The sequence below is a fragment of the Giraffa tippelskirchi genome, chromosome 5 (assembly GCF_054371585.1).
Source record: "Giraffa tippelskirchi isolate mGirTip1 chromosome 5, T2T-mGirTip1v1.2.pri, whole genome shotgun sequence".
Taxonomy (NCBI): domain Eukaryota; kingdom Metazoa; phylum Chordata; class Mammalia; order Artiodactyla; family Giraffidae; genus Giraffa; species Giraffa tippelskirchi.
In genome coordinates, this window is record NC_137279.1 from 46,622,117 (window position 1) to 46,649,828 (window position 27,712).

Here is a 27,712-nt window from a genome sequence, read left to right on the forward strand (position 1 = left end):
GTAGTGATGCTTCCTAAGGCCCACTTGACTTCACATTCCAGGATGTCTGTCTCTAGGTGAGTGATCACACCATCGTGATTATCCGGGTCGTGAAGATCTTTTTTTGTACAGTTCTTCTGTGTATTCTTGCCACCTCTTCTTAGTATCTTCTGCTTCTGTTAGGTCCATACCATTTCTGTCCTTTATTGAGCCCATCTTTGCATGAAATGTTCCCTTGGTATCTCTAATTTTCTTGAAGAGATCTCTAGTCTTTCCCATTCTGTTGTTTTCCTCTATTTCTTTGCATTGATTGCTGAGGAAAGCTTTCTTTTCTCTCCTTGCTGTTCTTTGGAGCTCTGCATTCAGATGGGAATATCTTTCCTTTCCTCCTTTGCTTTTCGCTTCTCTTCTTTTCACAGCTATTTGTAAGGCCTCCTCAGACAGCCGTTTTGCTTTTTTGCATTTCTTTTTCTAGGGGTTGGTCTTGATCCCGGTCTCCTGTACAATGTCATGAACCTCTGTCCATAGTTCATCAGGCACTCTATCAGATCTAGTCCCCTAAATCTATTTGTCATTTCCACCATATAGTCATAAGAGATTTCACATCTCCTTAAACCAAGTGTCTGTCGATGGGCACTTGTATTGTTTCCATGCCTTGGCTATTGTAAATGGTTCTGCCATAAATGTTGGGGGTGCACATATCTGTTCACATTGTGACTTTCTCTGGATATATGCCTGGGGTGAGATTGCTGGATCATGTGGTACCTCTATTTTTAGTTTTTTAAGAAACCTCTGTATTGTTTTCACTTTCTCCGTAGTGGCGGTACCAATTTACATTCCTGCCAACAATGTAAAAGGGTTCCCTTTTCTCCACACCCTCTCCAGCATTTATTGTTTGTAGATTTTTTGATGGTGGCCATTCTGACTGGTGCTTATTTATTTTATATATAGTAGTTTGTGTCTCTCAGTCTCATTCTCCTATTTCACCCCTCACGTCTTTCCCCACTGATAACCACTAGTTAATAGTTTGCTCTGTGTATCTGTGAGTCTGTTTTTGTCAAACACACACCCTTTAATTGAAAAATATAACTTTAGAAAATTTTGTGATGTAATACAAATGTTTTTTTTTTTTTAATATTTATTTTTATTTATTTATTTGGCTACTCCTGGTCTTAGTTGCAGCATGTGAAATCTAGTTCCCTACATCAGAAATGAAACCTGGGCCCCCTGCATTGGGAGCTCAGAGTCTTAACAGCTGACCATCAGGGAAGTCCCTGCAAATCCAGTTGAACTTTCCAGTTTTTTAATCCAGTTGACCTTTCCAGTTTTTTAATCCAGCTGAACTTTCTCATATCATTATTTAAAAATTATGGTGTAGATTTAATTTATATAACATGTTATATGTTGTTAGAGTCAGGCAGCAAGCTTGGCTGCTACTGAAAGGTTGTATCATCAGTGGAAGGGTAGAATTAGCTAGTGTATATGAAGATAAGGATTATGGGCTGTTTCTTAGAGCCACAAGCCCCCTCAGTCCCAACACTATGTTCGTTGGGCATGTGGAACATGAACTACTTCATTAGCTTCATGGGTTCTTTGTTCATTTGTCCATGGTGAGCAGTGGTGCATTTGATTTCTGTTTTCTGAAACAGGGATGTATGAAGTAGGTCACTTTCATGGCAATCATGGAGCACTGGGTGCTTGATATTTGTTGTGCTTGCTACCTGTGTAGACCAAGGGGCTTGCCGTCAGAGCCTGTTCTGATTTGAGCATCCTTCTGGGAATCCCTGGAATAGATTCTTTCAGCTGCCTAACTTTGATCTGGCCACACTGAGAGATGAGAGGATCAGTGTTTTTGACGCTCTTGTAATCCTTTCACATCATACCTGTGTCCAGTAGGTGAGGATTCCTGAGTTATGGAAGTTCCAAATGTAGATTAAAGCATTATTTATTCCTGACAGATGACAACTGGAAAAAGGAGATTCCATGATCAAGTAAATTTGGAAAATGCTGCATTAATTTCTATAAAACATCTCAAAGACTTTAATATGCTAATATGCATGATAAATCCCCAAGAGGAGAACATAATATTGTGAGTCTGTTTTTGTCAAAAACACACCCTTTAAATGCCTTTCTTGGATATTTTTGATCATTGAAGCCTTTTACTGAGAAACACGTTGAGGAATGAGTGTGAAACAGAACCCATTTTAGAAAACTTCAGTTCAGTTCAGTTGCTCAGTCGTGTCCGACTCTTTGCGACCCCATGGACTGCAGCACGCCAGGCTTCCCTGTCCATCACCAACTCCTGGAGCTTGCTCAAACCCATGTCTGATGAGTCGGTGATGCCATCCAACCATCTCATCCTCTGTTGTCCCCTTCTCCTCCTGCCTTCAATCTGTCCCAGCATCAGGGTCTTTTCCAATGAGTGAGTTCTTCGCATCAATATTAATTAGAAGTTGTTAAAAGTTAGTAATTATTCTTAATGTAAAATTGGGCATAGGAATGGAAGAATACTGCTTTAGACTTGTTAGTAATACCTATTTCAGAACATAAGTCAGCATTGTATTTACTGGTAAGGGACTGGTATTCTAATCTATCAAATAATAATGTTTTTAAAGAGCAAAGATTATCATTTTATGAATTCAATTTGTTTTGGTAGTTCTGGGCAGTGTCCTAAATCATGAAGGAGAAATAAGAAAGTATGCATTTTGGAAAGAAGAGACCAAATGAATTATCAGAAAATACAAAGTAACCAACTGAAAAGGGATTATAAAAAGTTTGGGGAAATAGATGGATATAAGATCAATAGCAAATTTTTAAAAAATTAATATTTACCTCTACTTCTAGAAATTTCAAGATTTCCAAAAAGATTCCTTCACAATATCCACAAAATCCGTAAAATACTGAGGCGTAATCTTCTTGGAGAATTTGTGTGTGGCTTATATGAGGAAAGCCATAATGTATAACCTTCAATTTAGAGATATAAAAGGGCTATATAGCTAATATAGATCTCTTAGATGTGAAAACTATTTTAAAATGTTCATTCTTTGTCAGTGTATAGCTTCATTGCAATAGCAATCCCAATGGTGTTTTATTTGGAATTTCTACATTTTATTTGAATTTCTAAATTTCATTTGGAAGACTTACACTGGTGAGTATATTAATGAATATTCCTAAGAAGAAGACCAGGAACAGTGATAATATTAATAAGTGAAATGGGATAGTAATGACATAACGGTGGAAATACAATTCAGAATGGAATCAGTAGAATAGACAATGGAAGTAGTCTCTATCACATAAAGGACTATAATACATTGTAAAGTAGGAGGAAAGAATTCAAGTGCTTAGTAAATTAGAAATTATTAAAATCAGATTAGAAGTTAATCTTTCACTTTGAATCATGCCAAAATAACTTTCAGATGGATTAAAAAGTATGTTTTTATTTATTTATTTATTTTTTTAAAAAGCCTTTATTGAATTAGTTACAATATTGCTTCTACTTTCTGTTTTTGGCCGTGAGGCATGTGGGATCTTAGCACCCTGACTGAGAATTGAACCCACACCCCCTGTATTAGAAGGCGAAGTCTTAACCACTGGACCACCAGGGAAGTCCCTAAAAAGTATATTTTTAAATTGTAGAAGAAAATAGAATTGAGTTTACCAAACCTGTAGAAAAAGAATAATTCTCTCCCTCTTTTGGTGGTCCTTTCAAAGGCTAAGTTTCTAAACTTTAAAGGATAAGAAATCTCAACAGGTGTGACTAAAATAAAAATAAAAAATAACGTACTTTTAAAAGGTATTCTTAAATTTAAAAAGCAAATATCAGCTTTGTGTAATGACAGTATTACAACCAGTGAGATTCTTCCCAAGTTACTATTAGAACTAGTAAGAATATTCCCACTATCTAACACAAATTCAACTACATTCAACTTATCGTATTTCGGTGAGATAATAAGACAAATGCACAAAGATGAATTGGGCAGAATGGTTCACTCAAGAATTAATATATTTAACAACAAAAAAATTTAGAAACTACCTAATTGTGTGCAGTTAAGAAAATGGTTTAATAAATTATGATAAAGTTCTATAATGGGTTATCAGTCACTAAAAATGATAATGTAATAAATATGTTTTTGAGAATGAAAAGATGCTCACAATTTACTGTTGAGTGAAACATTAGATTAGAGGGCAACATTAAGAGTAGTTAACTCTGCATGTTAGGATTTGAAGTAATTTTTACTTGGTTTCAACTTCTTTTTTTTTTTGTCTTCAGTAATCATGTGTGATTTTGATGATCATAAGGGAGAAGGAACTGTTTTCATTTTAGGAAAACAAATGCAAACAACTGACCTGGAAAATTGTTTTCAGTAATTCTTTAAATTGTTTTCAGTAATTCTTTCAGTAAGAATTAAGAATTTCAGTAAGTCTTTATTATTTAAAGAGCTCATACAAAATGTTAAGAAAAAAATGGAAGATCCCAGTAGGGATGAGCAGAGAACCTGAACAGACAATTCAAAACATAGAAAACAGAGGTGGTAAACAAGCATTAAGGATCACTATTCAGATTTACTTGTAAGCAAGAAACTGTACATTTAAATAATGAGATAACATTTATTTGCTTATCAAACTAGAAGTGTGCCACCATGTTATTACAATAAATTAATAATTAATAAATATCAATAAATTGTTACATCCCTTTGATAGTTTTCACGATTGAAGGTTATGTTGCAACTTGGAAAAATAGAGCATCTGAGTGAAATAGGAGAATGAATGGTAGTTCATATGCCACTACTAAGCCTAAACGCAGCCAAATAAATAAAGTAATTAAAGAAATTTAAAAATAAATCTAAGAATTAAAGAAACAAACAAACCAAAAGAATATTGGGAAGGGGAAGGGGAAAGTAAATTGCAGATATTGTAACATTTCACTCTTAAAGACTTCAGCATGCCTCTCCTAAGAATAAAGAAGTTCTCCTACATAACTCCCCTCCCTGCCAAAAAAGAATACTAGGGAAGCGTTCTGCATGTTCTTCCTTATTAATAATTTCTAGTTGTTGAATTTTTTTGTTTTGAACTTAAAATTAGAGTAAAATAATTTTATTTACTTTTTTCTTTTGCAGAGCTAGCTGTAGCAGAATTTCACAAAAAAATCAAAGAAGGTTTTGAAGTGTTTGACCATGAGTCAAATAATACAGTGGATGTGAGGTTTGGAGATGTTTCCTTCTAATTCTAAATTGCTGATACAGCTCGTGAAGTAGAAGACGGTTCATTTCTCTTTCTACATTCTTTGAATTCATTATGCTAAAGTATTTATGTTTCTGTGCTCGGCAAAAGGTCTTTTCTAGCTGCTGTTTTGTATCAGTACTGTTTCTTATTCTTCATAATCTAGTGGAAAGACTATATATCCATATTGCCTACTCTAATCTATAGACTAAATTCTGTGAATGAGACAAACTCGTATACTATAGCTTTAGTGCTGGACACACAGTTGGCACTCAGTAAATATTTGTTGAGTGAATGAACAGAATTTACTTTTAGGATACATAGATATGGGGCATTCCCTGGTGGCCTAGTGGTTAGAATTCTGAACTTTCACTGCCATGGTCTGGGTTCATTTCCTGGATGGGGAATTGAAATCCCACAAGCACCGCAGTGTGGCAAAAAACAAAACAAAACCAAAAACCATAGATATATATTATCAAGCATAAATAGGATATTACAGAGAAGGAGTAATAATTCTTAAACATGATACACTCCTCAAGTAAAATAACAAAAAGAACCAAAACAAAAGAACATAAAAAGATGAGAAAAAAACATGAATACTGGTAGGTTTAGAATAGAGGACAGGAGAAAAAGAATAGTTTGAAAAAAAGAGGCAAAAGACAGAGGAGATTATGCATGTTGTAGAATCTGTGCCACACATGTACATCAAAGAAAGGTAATGAAATCATCCTTCCAGGAGGCCAAATTGATTGAGAAATATTTGATGGGATCACAATCTCAAGAGTTAGAACTCAGTATGGAGGCCAACAAAGCAGTGGGAAATGATTTTTAAATGGTTTTGGCAAGAACTATTTGATGCTTATAAACCAGTCCCATCACTTCCAGACTGGTCAGAGGACTTAAATGCTTTAAATTTGAGCTAAACTGAATGAACAGTATGAGTATGAACAATTGTAACTACAGTCATCCCTCAGTATCCACAAGGTATTGGTTCCAAGACACCTGCTTCCACCCCTCCACCCCACCCTTCATGGACTTCACAGGATAGTCTCTTGCTTTGAGGGGAGGCTTCCAAAAAGTAGCAGTGAAGAGAAAATCTCCCAAATCCCTTAGAGCAGGGATGCCAGCCACTTTTTGGTAACAGGGCTAATTCAGGGGACATAAACATGCTTATGAGGAGGGCATGACAACCCACTCCAGTATTCTTGCCTGGAGAATCCCTTGGACAGAGGAGCCTGGTGGGCCACAGTCCATGGGGTCGCAGAGAGTCAGACACAACTGAAGCGACAGAGCACGCATGCAAACATGCTCACGGGCTTCCCTGGTGGCTCAGCTAGTAAAGAACCAGCATAGCCATGCAGGAGATGCAAGAGACTTGGGTTCTATCCCTGGGTTGGGAGGATCCCCTAGAAAAGGAAATGGCAACACACCCCAGTATTCTTGCCTGGGAAATCCCATGGACAGAGGAGCCTGCCGGGCTACACCATGGGGTCACAAAGAGTTGGACACAACTGAGCGCACACACACACACACACACAAACGTGCTTAGGGGATGCATCCTTCTTCCCACTCAGAATTAAAATAATTGTACTGAGACCCAGCGGGAAAGTGTATGTTCTTACTTAAATTGTCTACTTTATAAAAGAAGGAAAGTTACCAGGAAAATTGGCATAGTTTTTAGCACTGAAATATCCAACTGGTAGCAACATGGATGAATGCAGTTTCTAGTCTTTATTCCTTCTGCTAATTTGTAGAGCACTTTAAAGTTTACAGTGAGCATCCTCATGCTGCCACTATCTTTACTCTCTGCTTTTTATAAATCAGCCAGGAAGCAAAATGACTTACCAAAGATGGAATAACAGGATAACGACACAGTTGAAACTCAGATTAGTTTCTTCTGTTTGGGGCAGCTGTGCCTCAGCCCTGGAAGAGGCTCAGGGGATGTAGTGCTGAAATAAAGTCTGGTCCTGCTTTTCCTAGCCTTAGCAGGCTCTTAGCAGTTAATCTTGCTAGAATTTATTTTGGCTTATGATTAAAAGTGAAGGTGTAAATAGACTCTCCTTTTCCAAATTATTAAACCGTTCCATTTATTTATCTCTTGAATTATTAGATTCATTTTATAATATACTGCATTTTCTATAATTGGGTCTGATTTGGGCTACGTATTCTGACCTATTGCCTTACCTCCCGATCATACACTAGGACAAGTAGTGAAAGTGAAAGTGTTAGTCGCTCAGTCGTGTCCAACTCTGTGACCCCATGGATTGTAGCCCACCAGGCTCCTCTGTCCATGGAATTCTGGAGTGGGTTGCCATTCCCTTCTCCAGGGGATCTTCCCAACCTAGGGATCGAACCCCGGTCTCCTGCATTGCAGGCAGATTCTTTACTGTCTGAACAACCAAGGAAGCCATACTAGGACAATCCTATATTAATTGCTCTCAATTTACATAGTATGCTTTACTATCTGATAGAACTAGTCTCTTCATTACTCTCCTTTTTGAGCGTTTTCATTAAGAATTGAAGGCAGGGGACTTCCCTGGTGGTCCAGTGGTTAAGACTTCGCCTTCCAGTGCAAGGGGTGCCGGTTGGATTCATGGTTGGGAAGTTAAAATCCCACATGCCTCGCAGCCCAAACACCAAAACATAAAAACAGAAGCAATATTGTAACAAATTCAATAAAGACTTTAAACATTAGGGAAAAAAAAAGAATTAAAGGCACTATTCTGTGTAGATTGAGTAAAGAGGTGTCTGAATGGAGTAAGAGTTGCAGGGACAGTCGAAATAGCTTGGTTTGGAAGCGAGAGTTGTTCCTTGAGAGACTTACTGGGCTTTTGACTATTTCTTTCCCCTCCTGTGCTTGATCCCTCAGTGATGCTGTTTCTTTTGAAGGGCAGACCAGCACCCCTTACCTCCGCTTTGCATGAATTGAAAACTTTAATTTGAAATTTTGTTACTTTAGGTGGAGTGGAGGTGTGGCATTGTGACTGCCTGGCAGCCAGTGGGTTTTGTTTTGTTTTTGTTTTTTTTCATCATTGTGTAAAACATTATTAAATGAGCCCTTGCTGCTTTCCTCCTGGCTCTGAGGGACAACCTGGGGACTGGAATAAGACTTTCTGAGTTCATTCCTAGCTTTGTCACTCTAACTTATTTACTTATTACTTATTTGCTCACTCTAACTTATTTACTCTTATTTAAATAAGAGTAACTTATTTACTCTTTCTGTGCCTCAGTTTTTACATTTGCCACATAGGACTGATGTAAGTTAGTAGGTCTCAAAATGGTTTAGAGAACCCTGTATATCCCTAGGATTCTTTCAGGAGTCTGTGAAATCAAAGCTATTCTCGTAATAAATCTGAGACAGTATTTGCTATTTTCATTCTCATTTTTCACAAGTGTATATTGGAGTTTTTTCAAAAGCTGCATGTGTGATATTGCAGCAGATTGAAGGGAGAGCCAGATAGGAGAATCCAGCTGTCTTCTGTTAAGCCAGACGTTAAAGCAGATGTGTAAAACACTACCATTCTTCTAATTAAATTTATTTTTTGTTTTGTAAAATATAGTTATTTTTGACACACAAGAAATATTTATGTAAGCAAATATGGGACTTCCCCAGTAGCTCAACAATGAAGAATCCACCTGCAATGCAGGAAAAGTGGGTTCAATCCCTGGGTCGGAAAGATCCCCTGGAGGAGGAAATGGCAACCCACTCCAGTATTCTTGCTTGGGGAATCCCAAGGACAGAGGAACCTGGTGGGCTACAGTCCATGGGGTCACAAAGAGTCAGACATAACTGAAGCCACTGAGCACATATAATGAGTTTATCGTTATTTCTATGAATTTGACTGCAAGGAGATCAAACTGGCCAATCCTAAAGGAAATCAGTCCTGAATATTCATTGGAAGGACTGATGCTGAAGCTGAAACTCTAATACTTTGGCCACCTGATGTGAAGAACTGACTCATTGGAAAAGACCCTGATACTGGGAAAGATTGAAGGCAGGAGGAGAAGGGGACGACATAGGATGAGATGGTTGGATGGCATCACCGACTCAATGGACAGGAGTTTGGCTTGATGGACATGAGTTTGAGCAAATTCAGAGAGTTGGTGACAGACAGGGAAGCCTGATGTGCTGCAGTCCACGAGGTCACAAAAAGTTGGATGTGACTGAGCTACTGAACTGAACTGGATGAATAATAAACATTTTTAAACTTTGAGATATAATTTTTAGTATTAAATATAACTCACATAAACAAAAGCTCTTTGTGGGTCTGAATAAGTTTTAAGAGTGTAAAAGGGGTTCTGAGACCAAAAAGTTTGAGAACCACTGTTGTCAGTGGACATTTCTAAAGTTCTTAGAACAATATTAATTTAGAACAAATTAGTTTGGGATTTAAAGCTTAGAACAATATTAGCTTGTATTATTATTCTACTCTATATTCTTAGAGTAAATAATTTAGACTTGTTTTTCCTCTGTTTAATCTGGATTAGCAATGTTATATTGTATTCTCCTAAGAACATTTTACTTATATCTGTGTATTCTGTTTTGAATCTTGTAAATTCTGAAACAGTGTGTTTTATTTCCCATTTTCCTTGTAAAATAGGTTTTGAAGGTTGCATCTTGAAAAACATCATGGCAGGTTTTTAATAGTATCAATTAGGGGAATTTTTATTTTGCCTCATACAAAAATAGATCATTATACATTTTGACTTACATACATTTTCCTGCTCTGTGTTCAGATTTCAATCAAAAGCATGACTGAAAATTGAATTTTTGACTAGATAACACACATACACACACACACACACACACACATATAGTAAAATTGTGGATGTACAAAGAATGTATAGTGATAGGTAAACTTTTGCTTGGCTCTCTGGTTCCCCTTTCTAAAAGAAAGATTTATTATAATTTTCTCTAATTCTTCCAGAAATAGTCCATGCAAGTACAGATGTGTATGTATGTGTGTGTATTTTTTATTGTGATAAATATATGTAACAAAATTTACCATTTTAACCATTTTTAGGTGTGTGTGGGTGTGTGTTAAGTCACTCAGTCGTGTCTGACTTTTTGCGACCCCATGGACTGGAGCCCACAAGGCTCCTCTGTCCATGGAATTCTCCAGGCAAGAATACTGGAGTAGGTTGCCATTCCCTTCTCCAGGGGATCTTCCCGACCCAGGGATGGAACCCAGGGACCTCATTGCAGGCAGATTCTTTACTGTCTGAGCCACCAGGAAAGCTCTTTTAAGTGTATGGTTCAGTGGTATTGAGTATATTTACATTATTTCCATCCATCTTCAGAACTTCTTCCCAAACTGAAACTCCATACCCTTTAAACAGCACCTCCCCATCTCCCCTCTCCTTAGTTCCTGGCAACCACCATTCTACTTTGTGTCTCTATGAGTTTGGCTATACTAGGTACCTCACTGTGTCTGGTTTATTTGACTTAGCATAATGTCTTCAGGGTTCTTCCTTGTTGTAACTCGTATCAGAATTCCATCCCTTAAGACTGAATAATATTCCACTGTGTGTATATACACACTTTGTTTATTCAGCCCTCTGTCCATGGACAGTTGGGTTGTTGCCACCTTTTGGCTGTTTGAATAATGCAAATTTTATGCAGTCCAGCAACCCCAGGTAGCCTTTTGCTAACACAGAGAATCTCTTTTTCACTGCTATTATCTCAACTTAGCATGAGTCTCTGGGGCTCACAACACCCAGTATTCATCTATTTTACTGATAAGGAGACTTAAGTTTCTTAAGCAATTGGCAAGAACCTTGAGTGTATTAGATCTTGTCTAAAATTCAATAAGAAGTGTATAAGAAGTTTTTTGTAATGATTTAGAAATAACTCTTAAGAGAATTGGAGGTGCCATAAATATTACTTCTACTTCTTCACTTTTAATACTATTTTTGAAGAGAAGTTAATACAGCATTTCACAGTTCATCTTTATCAGGTTGTAGAAGTGTGAGCAGTATAGAGAAATTGCATGGACAGTTTCCCCAAGCAATTATTGTCAGAGAAAGCTTGGGATCACTCAAAGAGCTTTTGAAAAACTGCACAGGTAAATGGATCTGCATTTGTGGCTTGGAAAAGTATATTATAAAAAAAGGAATGGGATTGTTGGACCCATAGACCTGTTGATAGGGAGTGAATTTTTATAATTTTATTCATACAGTGATAATTCACATGCATGAATAAAATGAATGATGAAATAAAACTACATGAGTAACTTGGATAAATTTGAAAAATGTGAAGTTTAAAATATTACAAAAGAAAGTGAAAATCATGATGAAGAAGGAAACAGACAGAACAGGCTCCATCTTGAAAACAGGACTCAATCTTGGGCCGGACTGTGGACTTTGAGCTATATGCCCAGTATCTATGGAAACGACATGCTGCTGCTGCTGCTAAGTCGCTTCAGTCGTGTCCGACTCTGTGCGACCCCATAGACGGTAGCCCACCAGGCTCCACCGTCCCTGGGATTCTCCAGGCAAGAACACTGGAGTGGGTTGCCATTTCCTTCTCCAATGCAGGAAAGTGAAAAGTGAAAGTGAAGCTGCTCAGTCGTGTCTGACTCTTAGCGACCCTATGGACTGCAGCCTACCAGACTCTGGAAAACCAGACCTCCAGATGGAAGAGCCCCAGGGCTCGTACCTAGACTCTCCGTTGCTTAAAAGAATACCCTAATTATCTGTGTAACTGAATAGAATCATAAATTCTATTATGCTTACTGGGGTATGACCACAGGCCTATTGATAATTGTCCACTGTTAACTACCTAGGCTTAAGGCATACAAATCACGGGTTTAAGGCATACGAATCACGGGTTAACTTTTATTGTATCTTTCTTTTCCTTTGTTCAGACTAGTTTCAGAGAATTTGGGGAGGTGGGTTTGAGCACGTATACTTAGGGTATATAAGGTTTTCACAAAAACTGGTCGGGGTCCTTAGCTAAGAGGAGACTCTGCCTTGGGCCTGCTGGTATAATAAACTGCACTCCACTCTCTGTATTGTCCTTCTGAGTGAGTTTGTTTCCCGGAACGCGTGGCTACAACAATGAAAACCATATAATGTAAATTTTAAATATACAAAGTGATAGTCTATTTTTTATGAAGACAAGTAACATTCATGAGAATGATAAACAGTATTCTCAGAGTAGTGATTGCATCTGAAGATAGAGGGACAGGAATGATGAGCAGAACTTTAGCTGTTTCTGTAATGTTTTATTGTTAGGAAACAAATGTGGCAAAATGTTAACTTCTATTTACTCGTGGTATTGGATATATGAAATCTATATATATATATATTTTTTGGCCACATTGTGAACCTTGTGGGATCTTAGTTCCATGGCCATGGATTGAACCCTGGCCCTTGTCAGTGAGACGCCAGAGTCCTAACCACTGGACCTCCAGGGAATTCCCTATAATCCTTTTTTCTTTACTTTTTTTCTGAAATATTTCACAACTATGCATAAAAATAAATAATTTTAAAGGGTGATTTGTATCTTGTTATTTTACCATCTCACCAAAAAATTGGTTTGTTTGTAATAGCCCTTTTAATAAACTCTAATTAAAGAATCCATTTAAAAAATCAGTTAAAAAAAGTTTAAAAAACTATCCCAAATTCTACTTCCTGAAGCTATCTCTGTCTATGTGTCTTTATAGATGAAAGTTTAGTAGTACAATGGCGCTGTGACAGGAAAATAACACTCGGGTTCAAGTTGTCCTGTTCAGGGTACTTAATTGCCTGTTTTTAGGAGACCCTTTTTGTATTTTATATCTTTGGTGATCAGCTTCACTTGATTCTGGCTGGTAGGTATCTGTCTGTTGTACTTATTGTATTATTTAGATCAGGCACAGAGTTTGCTGTGTGTCTACAAAAATTGGGAGCCAGAGGCTCTCTGATTATTGGTGGTCTCAGGGAGTGTACTTCCTGGGGCCTCTGGGCATATAATTCCTGTGGCTTCTGGGTGTGTACCCTCTGTAGCTTCCAAGTTTTGACAGCTGCAGCCTCAACCTGTTCTCCTTAGCATAATATTAGATTCATTTGAAAACTGTCAGCATTATTAAATGTGGAAGACTTAATACAAATACATAACAAGGAACAATTCATGGCAGTATCTTCATTAGCTTTGAAAGTTAGAGAGGACACAAACCCAAGAAGCATTAATTACCATGTGCTTAGATAGCTACAGGTGTATTTGGAAATCTGGCTCCCTCTCACTCTGTTGCTTACACTCTTTCAGGCTGCATGGGACCAAAATAATCCTTATGTTTTCTCAGTTAATGAAAGTGTATTGTAAGGATATACTTGGAAATGAATGGTATAAGAAGTAATTATTTCTTATATTCATAAGGAATAAGCAAAAAACTGCAGTGGTATTCAGTCCTCTTAGCCCACTGGAACGATATTTGTTGCAAAGGGACCATAGATAGGGCTCCAGTGTTTCGGCAGTCACTCTGTGACTCCACTTCAACTCTAGTAGTCAAACATGCTGGGGATTTTACTCATATGCTTCTTTTAAAAAATTTTTATTTTATACTGGAGTATAGTTGATTTGATATGTGTCATTGGAAGGACTGATGCTGAAGCTGAAGCTCCAATACTTCAGTCACCTGATGCAAAGAGCTGACTCATTAGAAAAGACCCTGACGCTGGCAAAGATTGAGGACAGGAGAAGAAGGGGACAACAGAGGATGAGATGGTTGGCTGGCATCACCAACTCAATGGACATGAATTTGAGCAAACTCTGGGAGATAGTGAAGGACAGGGAAGTCTGGTGTGCTGCAGTTCATGGGGCTAAAAAGAGTGGGACACGACTTAGCGACTGAACAACAGTAGTTGATTTACAATGTTGTATTAATTTCAACAAACTGATTCAGTTATACCTATACATACATCTATTCTTTTTCAGAATCTTTTCCCATATAAGTTATTATAGAATATTGAGTAGAGTTCCCTATCGGTCCTTGTCGGTGATCTATTTTATATATAGTAGTGTGTATATGTTAATCCCAAACTCCTAATTTATCCCTCCCCACCACCTTTCCCCTTTGTTTATTCATAGACTTCTGTGCCTTCTCTTCCAGATTCTTTTTACTACTTTGCTGCTAATTAACCTCCACTGTGTGTCTCCTGTTCCTTTGCTTCTGTTTGCTTATGGCTTTTGATCCCTTCTGATTCTGCTTACATCTGCTTCACATCCTGGAATGTGAAGTCAAGTGGGCCTTGGAAAGCATCACTACGAACAAAGCTAGTGGAGGTGATGGAATTCCAGTTGAGCTATTTCAAATCCTCAAAGGTGATGCTGTGAAAGTGCTGCACTCGATATGCCAGCAAATTTGGAAAACTCAGCAGTGGCCACAGGACTGGAAAAGGTCAGTTTTTGTTCCAATCCCAAAGAAAGGCAATGCCAAAGAATGCTCAAACTACCACACAATTGCACTCATCTCACATGCTAGTAAAGTAATGCTCAAAATTCTCCAAGCCAGACTTCAGCAATACGTGAACCATGAACTTCGAGATGTTCAAGCTGGTTTTAGAAAAGGCAGAGGAACCAGAGATCAAATTGCCAATATCCGCTGGGTCATCGAAAAGGCAAGAGAGTTCCAGAAAAACATCTATTTCTGCTTTATTGACTATGCCAAAGCCTTTGACTGTGTGGATCACAATAAACTGTGGAAAATTCTGAAAGAGATGGGAATACCAGACCATCTGACCTGTCTCTTGAGAAACCTGTATGCAGGTCAGGAAGCAACAGTTAGAACTGGACATGGAACAACAGACTGGTTCCAAATAGGAAAAGGAGTATGTCAAGGCTGTATATTGTCACCCTGCTTATTTAACTTATATGCAGAGTACATCATGAGAAACGCTGGGCTGGAAGAAACACAAGCTGGAATCAAGATTGCCGGGAGAAATATCAATAACCTCAGATATGCGGATGACACCAGCCTTATGGCAGAAAGTAAAGAAGAACTAAAGAGCCTCTTGATGAAGGTGAAGGAGGAGAGTGAAAAAGTTGGCTTAAAGCTCAACGTTCAGAAAACTAAGATCATGGCATCTGGTCCCATCACTCCATGGGAAATAGATGGGGAAACAGTGGAAACAGTGTCAGACTTTACTTTTTTGGGCTCCAGAATCACTGCTGATGGTGACTGCAGCCATGAAATTAAAAGACGCTTACTCCTTGGAAGGAAGGTTATGGCCAACCTAGATAGCATGTTTAAAAGCAGAGACATTACTTTGCCAACTAAAGTCCGTCTAGTCAAGGCTATGGTTTTTCCAGTGGTCATGTATGGATGTGAGAGTTGGACGGTGAAGAAAGCTGAGCGCTGCAGAATTGATGCTTTTGAACTGTGGTGTTGGAGAAGACTGTTGAGAGTCTCCTGGACTGCAAGGAGATCCAACCAGTCCATCCTAGAGGAGATCAGTCCTGGGTGTTCGTTGGAAGGACTGATGTTGAAGCTGAAGCTCCAATACTTTGGCCACCTCATGCGAAGGGTTGACTCATTGGAAAAGACCCTAATGCTGGGTAGGATTGGGGGCAGGAGGAGAAGGGGACGACAGAGGATGAGATGGTTGGATGGCATCACCGACTCGATGAACATGGGTTTGGGTAGACTCCGGGAGTTGGTAATGGACAGAGAGGCCTGGCGTGCTGCAATTCATGGGGTCGCAGAGAGTCGGACACGACTGAGCGACTGAACTGAACTGAGCTGAACTGATTCTGCTTATTGCTTCCTATATGTTTTTCCTCTTCCATCTCTCTGTCATCTGTGTCCCTCTCTGTTTGTCTTCCTTTAAAACTCCCAACAAAGGAGAGAAAAAAATTTGCTTTTGCTATTTGTCAATACTGAGTGGAGAGTGCTTTTGTTGAGCAGAGCTCTTACAGTAAGCAACTTCATAGGCCTTGCTTTTGTAGGCCTATAGAGAGAGATCATTTTTGGGTTAAGTAGCCATCTCTGGTTAAAGCAGCTGTGCCTAGGGAGGCAGTCCAAGTGGTACAAAGCATAACAACCTGTCCATTAAGAAACTCTCAGGAGGATTGTGGATTTGTCAGGTCCCTCAAATCCTGATGAGGTTGTATAAGCCTATTATTAGTCTATTCCCACCCAATTTCTAGGCCACTTGGAACTCTGTGTTAAACTCCCTGGTTTCTTATCACTTCCCTTCCTTGATACTGCTAGTGATTCATGTCAGGGTGATCAACTATGGTTGAGACTGAGGGGTCTAATTCTGTTTCCTTGCTTCCTGAGCACATAGCTACACTGTACTTCCTAGACCCTCTTAAAGATAGAGGGAGGCTTGGAATGTGACTGAGTTTTGGGCAGTGGGATGTAGGTGGAATTGATGTGTGCCACTTCTAGGAGTGATCCATGAAAGCTTCCATATGTGATCCTTCAGGCTTTTTCCCCTTCTAGCTTGAAACAGACAAGCAGAGTGACATTGTAAGTCATGCATTGAGAGGGATAGATCCACAAGACGGAATGAGCTGGGCTTCTCAGTGATTTTTTTTTGAGGAAGGCCACTTGTTTTGAGGAAAACTCATTTTGAATTTAACATAAGCCACTTCTGTGACAATAGCATTATGTCACTAGATGTTGGAGTTTGTTATAACAGTGACCATTTTCCTCACAGATTGTCGTTATTGAATATTCTTCATAGGAACTCAAGGAAGGGTTTGGGTCCCTTAGGTATCTTACTAAGCTGTGTCCTAGGCTGAGTGAAGTTGGTTGGGAGGGCACCACCTTCAGAGGGGGCTGCTGGGGTAGAGAAGAAGAGCCATCATTGTTTTGCTACTCCATCAAACATGGCATGAAGAATATCTCCCTCTAAGATTTCTTCTACAAATTGCAAGCTATGTATATCAGATGCAGTGTTTGAAATTGCCCTCAATTTAGTTGGAGGGCAATAGGAGTAACTCGTGGTTCTACCTTGTTACATAGAGCTAGTAACTTTGTCTGAACAGTAGTCAGTTGCAGCAGTGGAATTCAGTGTTCTATATATTCTAGATAGGGTGAATGCCAGAAAGCTCATCCATCTATCTACAGAGATAATAAGGCGAGATGTCTAAAACTGTCTTTCCCTGGGGGGAGGTGAGAAAGACAGGACCCATGTGGGTTCTCTTCAGGTGGCTATGAAAGGGAAAAGATTCAGTTACAATAGCAGGTCCCAAGGAACATGGGACTTCATTATTTTTGTCTTCAAAGGATTCAGAAACAAGTGTTTAGAGGTGCCACTGTATAATGCAGTAATGAAGCCAGGCTGGAAGCCAGGGTGTAAGCACTGTAACTTAAGTCAACTCTTGGTTAATTTAAATGCGTGGTAGTCATACCAGCTCCTAACCCTTTGCCTTCTTCTATTTTAGTTTTTGAATTTCTAAGAAGTGACGAGCAAATGTCTACTTTATTTCTGAAAACTACTGATGCATTTTATGATAGTTTCTGACCTTCCTCTGAGAGCTCATTTTAGACTTTTCTTTGTTAACTTAACTCTTAAGTTAAATATTTATATTTTTACCTGAAAGTTTGTATTTCTTGTCTCTCTTAAGTTATAAAGTTATTGAAGACAAATGTATCTAATATTTGGGCTGTGTAATATGTATAACACTGTCTTTGTGTATATACAGCATTGATGATGTTAACAGAAGGTATGTAACTAGCTGTGAGGAGTTATTAGGAAATGAAAGTGTTAAGATATGTTAGGGGCCACACAGTGAGTGATTGCTTGCTGCCCTAAAGAGACTGGATTTGGTTATACAGGAAAAATAAATCCATAAATGTTGAAAAGTGGTAAGACTAGACTTGAGTTTTTAGAAAGGAAACTAGCTGCAGGATGGGGGATAGGTTGGCACATGGACTGGAGCAGTGGTTCTTAGTGCTGGGTACTAGGGAGCTAAAAACCACAGAAAAATTGGCAGAGACTTGAACCAGCGACTTGAAGAACAAACTTCAATGCTACAAAGTCTCACAGTATCAGGTGTAGACAAGGGTATGATGGAGCAAGAGGGATTCCCATACTCTGCGAAAAGGAATCTTGATTAGAGCTTGGGAAAAATTTTGGATGACCCTATCTATGTGGTGGTCTTACAGCGCTGCCCACAAGCCCCATCTGTTAGGACTGAAAGCAGAAGAGCAGCTGAGAGTTCTCCAAGCTAACAAGGCCTGGTGATTCTCTGAGCCCTGGCCTAAAGCCAGGCAGAAATAAGGATGCCTCTAGGGGCATGCATGGATAGTGGAAGTGCCTTAGGCGCACTCACACAGGTAATGATCTCTTTTGATAACTAAGCTTTCTTTGGCATTCATGCTGATCTCTGTACTCTGCTAAGTTATCTTCTTCCCTGAGGCAGTGAACCTGGAATGCCCTAGCCGCCTAGGTTGGGGGAAGGGTACAAAGAATTAAGAATGGAAGAACCTCCATTATTGTTCTAAACTATCCCATTGCATAAGTGTCTTCCATATAAAACAAAAAACAACAACTTCTACTCAGTAACACCCAGGCTAATGTTCTATGTCTTTCTCTTCATAGCTAAGAATCTTAATAAGAAAAGGAGTTTACTTTAATGATAACCATCACTCTGTTCATTCTTCAACATGCAATTTCTTATTTGACTTCTATCTCTCAACCCTATTCCCATTCTGTGTTCACTGAGGTAACCTACTGTCTTATGCCTTGTTTTCCATGACATCACCTTTTGTTTTCATCCAATGTCTCTGACTGTTCCTTTCCATTATCTTTTGGGGTCAACTATCCCTCTATTTTCCCAAAGAAAGGCAGTGCCAAAGAATGTTCAAACTACTGCACAATTGCACTCATCTCACAGGAGAGGAAAGTAATGCTCAAAATTCTCCAAGCCAGACTTCAACAGTACATGAACTGTGAACTTCCAGATGTTCAAACTGGATTTAGAAAAGGCAAAGGAACCAGAGATCAAATTGCCAACATCCGTTGGATCATCAAAAAAGAAGAGAGTTCCAGAAAAACATCTATTTCTGCTTTATTGACTACACCAAAGCCTTTGTCTGTGTCGATCATAACAAACTATGGAAAATTCTTAGAGAGTTGGGAATATCAGACCAACTGACCTGCCTCCTAAGAGATCTGTATGCAGGTCAAGAAGCAACAATTACAACTGGATATGGGAAAACAGACTGGTTCCAAATCGGGAAAGGAGTACATCAAGGCTATATATTGTCACTCTGCTTACTTAACTTATATGCAGAGTACATCATGCGAAATGCCAGGCTGGATGAAGCACAAGCTGAAATCAAGATTGCCGGGAGAAATATCAATAACCTCAGATATGTAGATGGCATCAGCCTTAAGGCAGAAAACGAAGAATAACTAAAGAGCCTCTTGATGAACGTGAAAGAGAAGAGTGAAAAAGTTGGCTTAAAAGTCAACATTCAGAACACTAGATCATGGCATCCGGTCCCATCACTTCATGACGAATAGAAGGGGAAACAAAGGAAAAAGTGAGAGACTTTATTTTTTTGGGCTCCAAAATCACTGCAGATGGTGACTGAAGCCATGAAATTAAAAGATGCTTACTCCTTGGAAGAAATGCTATGACTAACCTAGACAGCATATTAAAAAGCAGAGACATTACTTTGCCAACAAAAGTCCATCTAGTCAAAGCTATGGTTTTCCCAGTAGTCATGTATCGATGTGAGAGTTGGACTATAAAGAAAGCTGAGCCCCAAAGAACTAATACTTTTGAACTGTGGTGTTGGAGAAGACTCTTGAGAGTCCCTTGGACTGCAAGGATAGCAAACTAGTCCATCCTAAAGGAAATCAGTCCTGAATATTCATTGGAAGGACTGATGCTGAAGCTGAAGCTCCAGTACTTTGGCCACCTGATGCGAGGAACTGATTCAATGAAAAAGACCCTGATGCTGGGAAAGATTGAAGGCAGGAAGAGAAGGGGATGACAGAGGATGAGATGACTGGATGGCATCACCGACTCGATGGACATGAGTTTGAGCAAGCTCCGGGAGGTGGTCATGGACAGGGAAGCCTGGCGTGCTGCAGTCCATGGGGTCACAAAGAGTTAGACACGACTGAGAGACTGAACTGAACTGAACTGATCCCTCCATTTGACTTATTAATGTCCACCAGAGTTTCGTCTCCTTCTGTCTTTTTACTTTACACCCTTTTCTGGGAAACCTCATTTACACCCAAATTTCAAGCTCAACCTAGAAAAATTTTAAAGTCTGTACACGAGGAGGGCATGGCAACCTACTCCAGTATTCTTGCCTGGAGAATCCCATGGACAGAGGAGCCTGGCAGGCTGCTGTCCATAGGGTTACACAGAGTTGGACATGACTGAAGTGACTTAGCACACACAGATGCACGCAGGCACAATTCTTAGGTCAAAGGGGAAATTTTAGGACAATGAAATTGAAAACATAAAGAAAATAGCTGTAATGGAAATGAGATAAGAAGATGGAAATGACAGCAGAATCTATGTGCTATAACCAAATTGAAATGCCTTTGTAAAGAAAAACAAAAGACATGAAAAAATGAATAGAACTTTCAACTCAAAAAGCTAGGGGAAAAGAGTAAGCTGAGAGAAAGCAAAAGGGAGGAATTAGAAAAGATAAAAACAGAATTGATGGGACTGGAAAACAGGGAAATAGTCGAAACTAGTGAATAAAATTAAAAACCGGGTTTTTATAAAAGGCTAAAAAACCCCGATAAACCACTGGCAATTTTTTTTTTTAGGAAGCACAAATGCACTGGTGACTTGGGAGAAATAACCATCAAAACAAAGGAAATTTTAAAATATCATAAGAGAATGGTATGTACAACTTTATAAGCAAATTTGAAATTCCAGATGAAAAAAGCAACTTTCTAGTTAAAAATTCTTTGTCAAAGCTTGTTCTAGTCTTGTGTACCTGAGTTGGAACACTTAATACTGTTAAGATGGCAGTACTCCCCAAGTGAATCACCAGATTCAACACAGTCCCTATCAAAATCCAAGCTGCATCTTTTTTTCCTTCAGTAATTGACAGCCTGATCCTAGAATTCATATGGAGAGACTTCCCTAGTGGTCCAGTCATTAAGAATCCACCTGCCAATGCAGGGTACATGGGTTCGATCCCTGGTCTGGGAACTAAGATCCCACATGCTGTGGGAAAACTAAGCTCCTGTGCCACAGCTACTGATGCCTGCGCATCCTAGAGCTCATACTCACAGCAAGAGAAGCCACCGCAGTGAGAAGCCTGCACACCACAACTCGAGAATAGCCCTGGCTCACCACAACTAGAGAAAGCCTGTGCACAGTAGCAGAGAGCCCGTGTGCCACAACGAAGGCCCAGTGCAGCCAAAAATAAATAAATGAATAGCTTTTAAACACTCCTGTGGAATTGCAAGGGTCCTAGAATAGCCAAAAACAATCTTGAAAAAGAACAAAGTTAAACTCACACTTCTTGATTTCAAAATTTACTACACCACTACAGTAATCAAGATTCTGTGATACTGGCATATGGTATAAGGCTAGATATGTAGATCAATGGAATAGAGTTGAGAATCTAGAAATAAACCCTTAAACTTATGATCAATTGATCTCCAACGAAGTTGGCAAGTCAATTCAATGGAGAAAGTATAGGCTTTTCAACAAATAATGCTGGTACAACTTGATATCCACATGCAAATGAACGAAGTTGGACCCCTATAGCATACCATATATAAAAATTAACTCAAAATAGAGGAAAAAACATACATGTACAAAATAAAATTATACGACTGTTGAAAGAAAACACAGCCATAAATCTTTATGACCAAGGATTAGGCAGTGGTTTCTTAGATATGATAAAGCATAAGCAACCAAGGGAGGAAAAACAGGTTAACTGAGACCTCATCAAAAGTGAAAACTTACATGCTTCAGTGGACATAATAAAGAAAATAATAAGACAGCCACAGAATGGGAGAAAATACTTGCAAATTACATATCTGAAAAGGGTCCAGCATCCAGAATATATAAGAACTCTTATATCTCAATAATAAAAATACAAATAACCCGCTTATAAAGAGGGCAAAAGATTTGAATAGCTATCTCCCCAAAGAACATATTTAATGGTTAATACACATCTGAAAACATGCAAAACATCATTAGTTGTTAGGGAAATGGAAGTCAAAACTACAGAAATACTGCTTCAAATCTACTAATGGAATTTTAAAAAGTAAAATAACAAAAGATGGTGAGGATGTGGAGAAATTAGAAACCCTCATACTCTGCTGGTGGAAATCTAAAATGGTACAGTCACTTTAGAAAACAGTTTTGTAGTTCTTCAAAATTTAAACATAGTTACCATATGATCCAATAATTTCATCCCTAAGCGTATGCCCAAAAGATACGAAAAAAATACGTTCACACAAAAACTTGTGTATAATTGTTCATAGCAACATTACTCATAATACCCCAAAAGCAGAAACAACTCAAATGTCCATCAACTGATGAATGGATAAAGAAATGTGACATATCCATATAAATGGATATTGTTCATCCATAAAAAGCAAATGAAGTACTGACCTGTGCTGCAGCATGGTGGAACCTGGAAAGCATTATGCTAAGTGAAAGAAGCCAAACAGGGAAGGCCATATATTGTGTGATGCTTATATGAAATATCCATAACAGACAAATCTATAGAGACAGACCATAGGCTAATGATTACGAGGAGGCAGGGAGAGTGGGGAATGAGAAGTGATTGCTGGCAGGTATGAGGATACTTTTGGGGGTGATAAAATATTCTAGGATCAGTAGTGGTGATGGCTGCTCACCATTGGGAATACACTAAAAACCACTGGATTATACACTTAAAAAAAGAGTCAATTACCAAAAATAAAAAGCAAAACAAAACAAATTGATCCCAGTAAACATAGAAAATCTAAATATACTAAATTCCATAGAATCAGAAGGCAAGTTTTCAAAGAGTTCTTTCACAAAAAGGCTTCAATACAAATGGTTTCATAGGAGAATTCTATCAGACTTAAAAAATTTTAGTCACAATGGTACTTAATCTTTCCTGGAAAATAAGCAAAGAAGAAAAACTTCCAAATTATTTTTCTGAAGTGAATATAATAGTGATACCCAGAACTTAATAAAGAGTGCATTAAAAAAACTCTAAGGAACAATCTTACTTATGAGAACTTCTGTACAAAAATTACAAATAAATTACTTGCAACAAAATGCAATAGCACATTAAAGCAAAAGAAGTTTATATCAAGAATAAAAGAATAGTTCTATGTTGGGAAGTATATATGTATTTCATCATACTAGTAGATCTGAGAAGAAATAGCATAGGATCATATTTATAAATACTTAAGAGGCATCTGATAGAATTCAGCACACATTCCTAATTTTGATGATATGTGTATTTTTAAAATACACACACAAAGAGAGAAGAGGAAATTTAAGAATTGGCTCACATAACTATGTAGGCCAAGAAATCCTATGATCTGACATTTGCAAGCTGGAGAATAAAAAACCAGTGGTGTAAATCCTTCTGAGCCTTAAAGCTTGAGAACCAGGAGCGTGGTTGTCCAAGAATGGGAGAAGACACATGTCTCAGCTCAAGCAAAGAGAAAAAATTTGCCCTTCTGCTTTTTTGTTCTACTTAGCATACCGACAGATTGAATGATGCCCACTCAAGTTGGTGAGGGCGATCTTCTCTACGAGGTCTACCCATTCAAATGCTGGATTCTGGAGGTATCCTCACAGATACACTCAGAAATAATGTCTTGTCAGCCAACTGAGCATCCCTTAAGCCCAATCAAGTTGACACATAAAATTAGCCATCACACTCAGTGAAGTACATCTTGAGGAAATAGTTCTATAACATGAAATATGTGTATCTCAACCTAAAATCCAGTCTCTTACTTAATGAAGAAGCACAATCAGCATTTCCATTAAAGTCAGGAATAAAATAAGAATATCCATATTCATCATTATTATTTAGCATTAACTAGAGACTTTCACCAGCAATTAGACAAGTAATAACAGAGGCATAAATATTGGACACGAAAAGGTAGAAGAAAAAGAACTGTCTCTATTTACATATAGGAAATCATGAAACATCTAGAAAACCCCCAAAAATCAATGAAAAATCACTGCAAAGAAAAACTTTAGTAAAGTTGTAGGAAATTAAATTAATATACAGAAATCAAGCCTTCAGTTATACAAATAATGACCCATTGCTGCTGCTAAGTCACTTCAGTCGTGTCTGACTCTGTGCGACCCCATAGACGGCAGCCCACCAGGCTCCTCTGTCCCTGGGATTCTCCAGGCAAGAATACTGGAGTGGGTTGCCATTTCCTTCTCCAATGCATGAAAGTGAAAAGTGAAAGTGAAGTCGCTCAGTCGTGTGTGACTCCTAGCGACCCCATGGACTGCAGCCTACCAGGCTCCTCCATCCATGGGATTTTCCAGGCAAGAGTGCTGGAGTGGGGTGCCATTGCCTTCTCCTAATGACCCGTTAGGTGATATATAATGAAAGGTGCGTGCATGTTAAGTTGCTTCAGTCGTGTCCAACTGTTTGCAACCCCATGAACTGAAGCCTGCCATGCTGCTCTGTCCATAGTTTTCCAAGCAAGCATACTGGAGCGGATTGCCTTTTCCCACTCCAGGGAATCTTCCCATCCTAGGGATCGGACTCATGTCTCCTGTGTCTCCTGCATTGGCAGGCAGGTTCTTTACCGCTAGCGCCATCTGGGAAGCCCATAATCAGAGGTAAGACCCATTTACAATAGCAACAAAAAAGTTTAAATTTATAGACATAAATATAACAAAAAATACAACGCTACATTAGGAAAATCTGAAAGATATATACAAATAGAATTGAACAAATGGAAAGGATAGGAAAACTTGAAATCATAAAGGTGTCAAGTAATCCTAAATCAACTTATAAACACAGTTAAAATACCAACAAGTCTTTTCTGGAGCTAGACAAGTGAATTTAGTGTTCATGTTAAAAAAATAAATAAGCAGAATGGTCAATAAAAAGCTGACAAAAGAGAGCAAGGAGGTAAGTTTAGCTATGTTGTTGCTGTTGTTCAGTTCCTAAGTTGTGTCTGACTCTGCGGTCTCATGGACTGTAGCCTGCCAGGCTCCTCTGTCCATTGGATTTCCCATGCAAGAATATTGGAGTGGGTTGCCATTTCCTTCTCCAAGCAATCTTCCCAACCCAGGGATTGAACTCAAGTCTCCTGCGTTGGCAGGCAAGTTCTTCACTGCTGGGCCACCTGGGAAGCTCCAGTTTAGCTTTATTCAATATTAAAACATATTACAAATCCTTTATAAAATTAAAAGAGTGTGGCATAACAGGCCAATGAAATAGAACAGAAAATTCAGAAATAATTGCCAAGTGCCAATGGAAAGATAATACTTGATATAGGTGACATCTCCAGTGAGTGGGGAAAAGATAGACTTAATAGCTAGATAGCCATTTGAAAAGTGTAAAATTAGATCTGTACTTCAGGTTATATACCAAGATAAGGTTGTATACAACAAAAAATCTAACCATAAAACATAAAATTTTGTGTAAGTATTAAAAAACATGTGGGTGAATTCCTTTATGAACTTGGAGTAGAGAAAAATGACTCAAAATAACATCCAGAAGTAAAAAGACTGACACATTCAGCCACATAGAAGTTTTTTTTTTTTAGCTAAAAACAAAACTTTAAATCCAGAGATAAATGACAACTTGAGAAAATGTTATATTACAAATGACTGATATCCCTAACATGTGAAAGTGGTAACTCTAGAAATATCTGATTAACCAGAAATCTCCACTCTTTGCCTATAGAGCAAAAAGGACCTTATAATGCCAGTATTTTTAAATTTAATCTTTTCAATGTTTTTAAAACCATTTTATTTTGAAATTACTTTTGTAGTTACAGAAATGCAAAAATAGTACAGAGTGTTCCTTCAACCAGCTTCTTCTAATGGTCATGTCTTATGACTGTAGTACAATTACTGAAATCAAGAAAAATTAACATTTTTTCAGAACCGTGAACAAAAATTCTAGATCTTACTGATTTGTAGCAGCTTTTCCACTAATCTCCCTTCTCTCTTCCAGGATCCAATTCAAAATCCTATTTGCATTTAGTTACTATATGTCTTTAGGTCCTCTATGCTGTGACAGTTCCTCAGTCTTTGTTTCATGACCTTGATACTCGTAAAATGTCCTGCTCAGTAATTTTGTAGAATGTTTCTTAGTTTGGGTATATTAGATGTTTCCTCATGCATAGATTGAGCTAATGCATTTTTGCCAAGAATAATGCAGAAGTGATTTTGTGTTTTTCTCAGCGCACCACAGTGGGGTGATGCTGTGATCAATGTTAACCTTGCTCTCTTGGTTAAGATAGTGTCTGCCAGGTTTTCCCACTATGAGGTTGTTATTTTTCACTTTGTTAATTAGTAAATATCTTGGGGAGATACGTCAAGACCACGCAAACATCCTATTTCTCCTCCAAATTTTCCCACTAATTTTAGCATTTATTGGTTGATTTTTTTCCCCCGTTACTGTAGTGTCTGCCAAAAGACGTTTCAGTGTTGCTTCTTAAACGGAAAGCTCCATGAGAATGGACATTTTATTTGTTTGCTTTGTTTGGGCAGTAAACAGCCATTTGGCAATGTTGAATTTGGAATTATTTAGACTTTTTGCAGCAATGAAAAATGTCTTAGTCCATTTAGTTAGCATTTATTAAACTCTTGTTATAACCAAAACATCCATGAGAAATATGCAAAAGGCATAGTGATTCTGATCTGCATCTGAGTCTTTTTCTCTATCACTACTTTTCCTCCCAAATTATACTCACCGCCATGATTTGTTCTAAGATGTTATTGCAGAGAGCTGAGAGATAGAATCGCAGGAGTCAGAGGTGGGGAACCAGCTTCCGGTTCTGCTCCATACTAGTTATGTTCCTAGAGAGTGCATCAGTATGACTTCTCCAAGTGCCAGTTTCCTTATTTTTAAAGCGGAGATTATGATGTGGATTGATGTGAGAATTAAATGAGTGAATGTAGAGAAATAGAAAAGTATTCATTTATTATTTAACAAATATTTACTGAGTCCGTATTAGGTGTGAGCTCCTTCTGAGGGTTGGAATATAACAGTGAAAGGCTTCTGTCCTTATGGAACTTGTATTTTAGAAAGAAGAGACAGACAGTATACAAGCAAACAGATAAATAGATACAATTTCATATAGTAATAAGTGCTATAAAGTAAATAAAACAGGGTGAGGTAATAAAATATGGTATCAAGAAAATAGGATTGATGTATTAGAGAAGGAGGGGTGGTTAGGTGGGATTCAGTTCAGTTCAGTCGCTCAGTTGTGTCCGACTCTTTGCGACCCCATGGACTGCAGCACTCCAGGCTTCCCTGTCCATCACCAACTCCCGGAGCTTGCTCAAACTCATGTTCATCGAGTCAGTGATGCCATCCAACCATCTCATCCTCTGTCATCCCCTTCTCTTCCTGCCTTCAATCTTTCCAAGCATCAGAGT

The 27,712-nt window shown here is 38.4% G+C and overlaps 1 protein-coding gene across 6 annotated transcripts in view; it reads left to right on the plus strand.

Moving 5' to 3' along the window:
• DRC8 (dynein regulatory complex subunit 8) overlaps positions 1 to 27,712 on the plus strand; it is a 98,250-nt gene that overhangs the window by 33,462 nt on the left and 37,076 nt on the right. For 4 of the 6 annotated variants that reach the window (XM_081486878.1, XM_081486874.1, XM_081486876.1 and 1 more), the window contains one exon: positions 5,097 to 5,181. The exons of 1 other annotated variant lie outside the window; for it this stretch is intronic. Coding sequence is in view for 3 of the 5 variants with exons in the window: in XM_081486874.1 (XP_081343000.1) it covers positions 5,097 to 5,181 (85 nt within the window). In the remaining 2 variants the exon portion in view is untranslated. The remainder of the gene's footprint in view (positions 1 to 5,096; positions 5,182 to 27,712) is intronic. One more of the 6 variants, XM_081486879.1, reaches the window with a different exon arrangement.